Raw genomic sequence first — 8,950 nt, 5'->3', positions numbered from 1 at the left:
GAGAGAGAGAGAGAACGACGATCATAATGCGGTGAGTTTCCGTTAACGGTGAACAAACAGAGCCCACCATAGTTTTACGTGCCATCGGCGATTCGTGGTTGGAAACGCATCGGTCCCTGTTTCATACATCCCGTCGTGGCCGAACGAGCTCGCTCGTTCGCTCACATTGCTTGTAATTTAGTAATGAATACGTACCGCGCGCACACGTGAAGTGTGCGAACCGCTGATATGTAGACGCGTAACATCTGGCGGCCTATGAAATGCAGGCACAGCCGAACGAACGGCCTGCAGCTGAACGTTACGACCGACGAGAGTTATGAGCCCCGACTCAATCTCCGGTCCACGTCCGATATAATTGCGATACTAAAGCTCCGGCACAAGCTCCGGCAAAGCGCGTAAATCGCGCGCTTTTCCCACGATGTGCGGTCACATCATCGGGACGATGAGATGAGGATGGTGGCAACGGAATTTCGTCGGAAGATAATAAGCACAAGAAATCGTTTCTTGCTCTTAATAAGAAAATTATCGCTAAAGGATGAAAAATTATAGTTGCGTTTTCTTATAAAATTGAATGATATGATAAGCTTTCATTATCAAATTTAAAGCTAACTCGTAATGAAGACTTTATAAAATATATTAAATAGCTTCAATTTAGAGCGGAACAATGATCCATTTTTCCCATTTTTTTAACCCATTTTTTCGCTCTATATTGAAAATTTGTCCTCGATGATCCAATTTTAATGTCAGATTCGTGTTCAGCGACACTCAAAATATATAAGAATAGCTGGACCTTCACCCCTACACAGAGTATTTTTTTGTATGAAGCAATTTATGAAATAGTGTTTAATAGTTGATTATTAAATTAAAAAATTAATTTCCGCCATTTTTCAAGCAAACGTTGATTCTTGTATTTGAAAAATGACGATCGTTCGTTCAAAGCTACCCCATAAAATTACCTCATAATAAAATTAATCTCCCTCCCATTCATGAAATTAATAAGGAGTTTTTGTAATAACGTGAATTCAGATGCGATGAACACTAAAGTCATATTATCCTTTTCTTAATTAGTTGTTAAGAAGAAGATAATCTGACCTTAGCGTTCACCGTATCTGAATAAACGATATTGTAAAAACTCCCTAATATATATTATTAATTGACCGCAAAATCACAGAGTTTGTATTCAGAATAGCAATCATGTAACTTTTTCCCTAAGACGGAAACGTAAAAAATGAAAATTCTTTGTATGTATATGTGTATATGTATGAACATACATACATAAAAATTTTCACTTTTCACGTTTCCGTTCTAGCGAAAAAGTTATATGATCGCCACCCTGGACATATTCATTTGTATAGATAAATCATCCTGAAATTTTTTAAGTTTTTTTATTTAATATAATCATTTTCAATATATCATTGTTATATTATTGCGTATAATTTTTAATGCAAAATCAATTCATTGATCGCATTTAAACAGTTTTTTCTTTGGCTTTATCGCTTAATTTTTTTGAATTAAAGAAACTCTAAATCATTTGTCACACTAATTGATGATCACAATCATAGGGTACTATATGTATATCGATATACGTTTAGGATGCATAGAAAAATGCATCGTGGCATGACGCAAATGTAACAACATATGCGTTACTGTGCTGTGAGTAAACCCAAACATCGTGAGCAAACACACAAACATATCGCAACCATTACGTTACCTTAATTGAGGTATTGCAACGATCGTTTGACACTCCATATTGCACTCCTCCGACGCACGATTACACCCCATGTTGCTCGAGTAAAATAAACAGCATGATGTATACATATTACGGAAATCATTTCATTAAAAATCAGACTGCGACAGAATATTTATACAAAAATAGAAATATATCTCACATATTTATCGACATAATAGGATCAAAACTTTTCAAAAACCAGGAAAAAAAAATTTCGAAGCTTTAGAAATATTTCCAGATTATACTGTTTGTATGCAGCAGAAAAAAAGTTAATAGATGATAGAAAAAAGTTAATTTAAGATAGATTATGTTAAATTTTTTTCCTGCACATTTTACAACTGTTAAATAGATTTAAATTATCAACAGAAAGATGTATGAATAAGAAAAAATTATAATTATACATATTGAAGGGTAACAAGGAAAATAATACGCATCAAAATCTTGAGACATAGGTATATAAATATGTGTATATATACATAATTCAATACAATTTATATCTAAGTTCACTTAATGATAAGTCAAAATTTATTATATAGTTCCGGTACACTTCCATATTCCCGCTGGGTATTTTGCGGTTCTTCAATTGCAGATCCTAAGTGTAAGAGGAAGACGAAATTGCCGGTGATTCCTTAATTGATAATCTCGATTCCCATTTTTGAAGGAAAACATGTTCAAATTTTTATTAAACGAATGTAGACCAGAAAGAAACTGCAAGGAAAAAAATGAATTTTCCAGAAAATGTAATTTGTCTAGTAAAATAAATAGCTGCTTCCATTATTCGTTAAAAAAAATCAGTGAATATAGAATCTAAAATTTTCAAAGAGCTCTTCGCTCAGTCTTTATTCGTGGTATTTAATACTTTTTGTCAAAATTTGCAATTAATTAATAATAAAAATAGATGCAGTCAAAAAATAAATGCTATTGTAGAAAGAATATTGATTTAAAAATAAAAGTACATAAATATAGTATATAATGTAATGTGGTAATATTTTTAAATTTTATTTATTAAATATACATAAAATAATTAAGCTTTTATTTTTACATAATCATTTGCTAAAATTCTGAATAATGAAGAAGACAAATGAAATGATATATTTACAATCGTATTTAATAATATCTAGTAATTAAGTTTCAACAAATGCTTCAAAATATCTACTTCTAAGCAGGATATTATACACTAGCAATTGCATCTATTTTTAGAAATTCGCATAATTGAATAACAATTCATATTTTATTAAACATCTAAAAAATAACAGGCGTCTGAAATAAGATTTAAAAAAGTAACACAATTCGTATTTCGGATATATTTTTAATCTCTTGTAAAATCTTCGTATAAGTCTGTATAAGAATCATCATTCCGTCACACATATTCACGGAAATTTTATATAATCGTCATAACATTCCTACCTTTGATAAATGATCTCAAATAATAACATATTTCGTAATTAAGATCATTTCGACGATCTCTTTGAATCTGCAGACGATTCTCGTTTGCTAAGTCCCGTTTCTGAAATAATAACATCAAATACTTTTTTTTACACAAATGATTGATGTCCTAATATTCTAAAATTGGTTGAATAATTTTTCGAAAATTTATTTTATATAGATACAATATGATTATATTTATATACAAATCTATATATAAATATATAGCTATAATTATACTGATTTATGTACATATAAATTTTTATGAGAAATTATGTATATTATATTACAACAAATTATTCTTATTTCATATATAATTTATTTTTACCGTTTGCTATGGCAGCTACATCATCTGCATCCAATGTCTCATACTGTAATAAGGCTTCTGCTAGTTGTTTGTGTTCTTTCGAGTGCGTTTTCAAAATTGCTTTCGCACGTTCATATGATTCCTATAAAACAAGTAAAAAAGACATATAATGATTGATAAAATTGTTTTATATGAAAAAAAGGAAAAATATTTTCTCATCGACTCATATTTTTAAAAGAATATATATTTACCTGCAAAAGCCGCTTTACTTCATTGTCGATGATCTCGTTCGTACTTGGTGCATACATGTTGTTATTACCGAAAAGCTTCTTATTTTCTACTATTGACCTGAATCCCACTTTCTCCGACATTCCATAAATCTTCACCATCGTCTCCGCTATCTTCGTTGCCTCCTGCAAAGAAACAAAGATACATGTCTCCATATTTATCTTAATTTATATCTCAAAAATTTTCTTGAACAAATAAAACGGTTCCAAAAGATTATATAATATATATATATATAATAAAAAAGTTTTTTTAATTTTTTAATATAAAATTTACAATTTTTTGAAATATGATATATTTTAAAAATCTAAATAAGACTCAACAAATCACATAATCATAAATGATATTCAAATCGTTATTAAATAAAATTCCTAACATTGCAAAATATAATCATACCACTAAATCGGAAGAAGCTCCTGTAGTCACTTTTTCCGGACCAAATACTAATTCTTCTGCAGCTCTACCACCCATCATGGAATCCATATTGGCTAATAGTTGTGATTTTGTAATATGATAAACATCTTTTTCATGCATATAGGAAGTCTAAGAAAAAACATTACATTAGAAATAGTTTCAATAGTCAAGATCAAATAATCATTATTATACACAAATATAAATTATATTTAAAAAAAATTTCTAAAGGGGACAAAATAATTTTTAAAAAATATTCAATTAATCGAAATTTTTTATAATTGTCAAATTAAAAGTTAATTACACATACATGACCTAACGATGGACCTCGTGGCACAATAGTGACCTTATGAAGCGGTGTAGCATCTTTTGTGTAAAATGCAACTAGAGCATGCCCTGCTTCATGATACGCTGTAATGCGATTGACTTCTTCATCGCGTAATTTTAGTTTACCTTCTGGACCCATTAATACTTTATCTCTAGCGTGCTCTAAATGCTTCATAGTAACGTAATCTGCTTCATCAATCGCTGCGCGCAATGCAGCTTGATTTACCTATTAATATTATAATAGAAAACTCAAACTAGAAACTCAATTTATATATTATATACGAGTACTTTTACTTCCAAAATCAAATAAATTAAGAAAATTAAGTTTCAATAAACCACTTTGAATATCCTTTAAATATTTCTGTGTTACACTAAAAAAAAATTAATCGCAAACTAATAAAATTAAAAAATTTGTAAATAAAAGGTAATAAAACGATATAGCTAGTTTTTCATGACAAAACAATTTTTCTCACCATATTTTCAAGATCGGCTCCAGTGAATCCTGTAGTACAACGTGCTAAATAATCCGTATCAATTTCGTGTGTCAATATTCTAGCTAAGTAGAGATCTAATATTTCCTTACGGCCAAGATAATCAGGCTTGTTAACGTAAATCTCAACATCGAAACGACCAGGACGCATTAGCGCTTTGTCAAGATCCTTACGTCTATTCGTGGCACCAAGAACTATGACACCTTCATTCTGACGAAAGCTTAAAAAATCAAATTAATAAAACATCAATTTAATAAAAATATTGTGAATTAAACTTTGTATCGAAAAAGTTCAAAAGTTTAACAACTTAACTTGTAAAATATTTTGTATATATCCGTAGTAGTATATTTCTCAAAAGATAACTCAAAATATTACATTATGTGCGCAATTACGTTTAAATCTCAATCAATTCGTAAACTCACCCATCCATTTCAGAAAGTAATTGATTAATTGTCTGATTTGCGTAAGGATGGAGAATTGAGTTCGTCCTTTTTGCACCCACGGAATCGATCTCGTCAATGAATACTACACATGGTGCCTTTTCTTTAGCCGCTCCTACGAAATTGATTGAGGAATTGATATACTTTTCACGATTTTAGCAATTTATTAATTTTTTGTTTTCGTAAAATTTGTTTTCTTGTCCATTGAATTTTACTCACTAAACAAATCTCTAACACGCCGGGCACCCTGACCAACGAGAATCTCATCAAATTCAGGGCCTGCCACATGGAAGAATGGTACACCGGCTTCTCCAGCGACTGCACGCGCTAACAATGTTTTTCCTGTTCCTGGCGGACCGACTAACAATACTCCCTTCGGCAACTTTCCACCAAGGGCGGAAAATTTATCAGGGTTCTTTAAAAATTCTACAACATTCAGAAGTTCTTGCTTTGCCTCATCTACCTATAATTTTGACAAATGTTTAGAATATCTCGAAAGAGGTATGTGCGTAAATTAGTTATATTTAGATAAAATCAATTTAACATTACAATAATTAATAATAATTTTGGAAATTGTTACCCCTTTAACGTCACTAAACGTGACATGGATGTCCTCAGGATCAATTTCAATTCTATGGCTCATAGGAAGTTTAAATATTCCTCCTCCTGGATAACTGACTGTACAATATAAATAATTTAATAAAATTAGTAAAAACTTACAGTATAATAAAAAACAGCGTCAATTTTTATACACGTACGATAAAGCCAAATTACAAGAATAATAGTAGAGACAGTTAGTATATTCAGCATAATTTTCAGCCACGCATTTGTCCGACCTCGCATTTGGCGTTGTAATCCAGATTCATATCCTTCTACAAAAGCAATTTTTATTCTCTTCTGTTCGTCCGCAGTTGCTTCAGTATTGTTGAAGATCTGTTTCAGTTTCTCATAATCCGAACTCTTCAGCTCGGGTACTAAACCCTGCAATAATAAAATTAATTAAATTCATGTAGAAGTATTAGAATATTTCATTTGTCAATACTTTTTAAAATAGGTTATAAAAATAATATTTTTATAAGCCAGATCATTATCAGGCATATTGTTAGATTATTTATTTGTGTAAAATATAAATATATATTGTACCATTTGTATATTAGAAGATAGGCCGAACCATTTCTTTATTCTGCTCATGAATGGTGGATTTTGCTCCAATTCCATTTTTACAGTACGTTGAGATTTGAATGTACGAATCGGCATATGATTGTGTAGCTTTTTGCCATACCATGTGTGCAGCAGTCTATGTTGCTGTTTTGTTGCTAGATGGACGACAGGTAGAATAATGGGCTCTGTAAACATGGAGCATGGAAAGTCTCGCTTGTTCTCGGCAAAACTTAGGCCGGATAAATAAGACACTCTCCATTTATTATTCTCTTCCAATGGTCTTCTAAATATACTGACAGCCACGCTATCCAGTATTAAGCACACCTTATTGTCCTTCATTTTTAACACATTTGATGTGTTTAAACTTATCTCTGGTAATTCGGTACAATTCCTCGCTGCCTAAAACAAATCAAAAATTCTGTTTACATACATAATTTTATTTTAAAACAAGCGCAACATTATAATTTTAAACTAATCAATCTTTGTATATTTTTCATTTTATAATTATTATATTTTATAATCTCTAATATCTCTATTTTATAATCTAATGTCTCTTTAATTATGCATCTTTGTAATCTAATCTCCTAAATTTTTTCATATATAATTTAGCTATATTAAAAAAATAGATTTATGAAAATACCTCTTCAAAACTATCAGGACAAATTACTGTCTCCTCCGCGTTTTTTTGTAAGGATTCATCGTGTTTCTTAACTTGGACTGAATATGAAGTCGTCCTAGGAGTCGCTGTTAATGCTAGTTGCGTCAGATGGTACAAGACCTAAAATTCAAAGAATATCCAAATTTATCAAAATATTTATATGATTTATTTTAAAAATACAATAACAGGAAGTAAAACAATTTTCATTTTTTAGTTACGATTATCGACATATATGATCAATTGAAAAATTTTGTAAATAAGTAATATTGTAAATATATCATCAATTTTAATATTTTTTAATTATATTGACAGAATGTTTTATAACTATTACACAGGCACATAAAAAATAAAAAATAAAAAATTTTGATTCTGAGATAGTCTTGTTTATTTTAATGCTCTAAAATCAAATCCAAAATCCAAATTGCTCCAGCATATCACAATTTTTTTTATCAACATAGATTTTCCAGCATTTTTAACTTATCTGCTACTTCATGTTAACTTTATAAACTGGCATATTATTGCTGAACTTACTTTCTCTTTTTTACCTACTTACATAAAACCTGCAGGTCTTAAACGGCTCTAAAAATACTGGAGCTATTTTTTTGTTGGAAAAAATTATGACATGATGAAATGATACTGGACATCGGATTTGATTTTAGAGCATCAAGATATACATAAACAGTATGTTCTAATCTAAGTCTGTCCAATTTGAGTTCCAGAGCCAAAATGCAAAGCCATCGATGTAAAAAATTCAAGTGTGAGTAAGATTTCAGGGACTGAAATATTATAAGTATCGCTCGGATGTATATCAATATTTCACATTAAAATCTTATCCATATTGAAACAAAAAATCAAATTGGTCAAGCCTATTCTAATCTCTACATCAAATATTACATTTTATTTTATATACCTATGTTAAATATACTGAATCTAATAAATCTTAGAAATAATAAATCTGACAATATATGTCGCAATTGCAATACATATCTATCATACATTTGTAATTTCAAAACAATTTCATATCGTGCAGATAAAATTAGATAAAGCACACATATAAATATATGTTTACACATATATTTAATAAAAGCCAAAACGCTCTTGTGCAAGGATAGCAAATCACATGTATATGTGGGAGATAAGCAAAACATGCTGTCAGAAACATGATGTAAGACGTTGTAAGTGCAAACCTGATTGTGAGATTGGAGAGATATCATAATCGCAAGTTCCAAGACGGGAGAATTGTACGAATTTGTGTGAAACTAACAATCTGGAGTTGAAGGAACGATCGCGCGAAAATGATAGCTCACTGTAGAAATGAGATCGAACGCGTACTGATCGTCGAGCGGTCCAGGTCGCTTTATCGTGAATCTGTTATGATCTGTTGGACAGCCGCGGTATTTCTCGCAGATATAATCACGTGACCGGTCACTTGGCAATTTATTGGAACATCGAACGCGATTTTTTTTGATAATGTGTATGAGGACCGACCGTGTTTTGAACACGGAGCCAATTGATGGTTAGCCGTCAAAGACATAAACTAGGAATTTATAGATTTGCCAAGATCGATAATAATCGATAATATGGCCTAGTTCATTTGATGCCACACATACTTTGAAGCATTTTTTGATTGGTCAGTTAGTGAAATTCTCTCTTTCAATTGACTAATCAAAATGTTTCAAAGCATTCTAGCGCCAAGTAGATCGCACTCCAGTATAT

The 8,950-nt window shown here is 30.7% G+C and overlaps 1 protein-coding gene across 1 annotated transcript; it reads right to left on the bottom strand.

Annotated features, from left to right (window-relative positions):
* Positions 1-2,170: 2,170 nt before the first annotated feature.
* Positions 2,171-8,448, bottom strand: LOC105619248 (ATP-dependent zinc metalloprotease YME1 homolog). Its single transcript, XM_012200772.1, has 14 exons — positions 8,422-8,448; positions 7,217-7,354; positions 6,559-6,975; positions 6,174-6,396; positions 5,996-6,093; positions 5,635-5,878; positions 5,398-5,530; positions 4,958-5,195; positions 4,468-4,710; positions 4,143-4,289; positions 3,713-3,874; positions 3,483-3,603; positions 3,137-3,236; positions 2,171-2,437 (listed from the first exon to the last, which is right to left on the bottom strand). The coding sequence occupies exons 1-13, from the start codon at positions 8,446-8,448 to the stop codon at positions 3,181-3,183; spliced, it is 2,247 nt and encodes a 748-aa protein (XP_012056162.1). The 3' UTR covers positions 2,171-2,437; positions 3,137-3,180.
* Positions 8,449-8,950: the final 502 nt, after the last annotated feature.

The sequence above is a fragment of the Atta cephalotes genome, assembly GCF_000143395.1.
Source record: "Atta cephalotes unplaced genomic scaffold scaffold00020, whole genome shotgun sequence".
Taxonomy (NCBI): Eukaryota; Metazoa; Arthropoda; class Insecta; order Hymenoptera; family Formicidae; genus Atta; species Atta cephalotes.
Note: the sequence above shows the minus strand (reverse complement) of the source record. Positions and strands in the feature narration are given on the sequence as shown.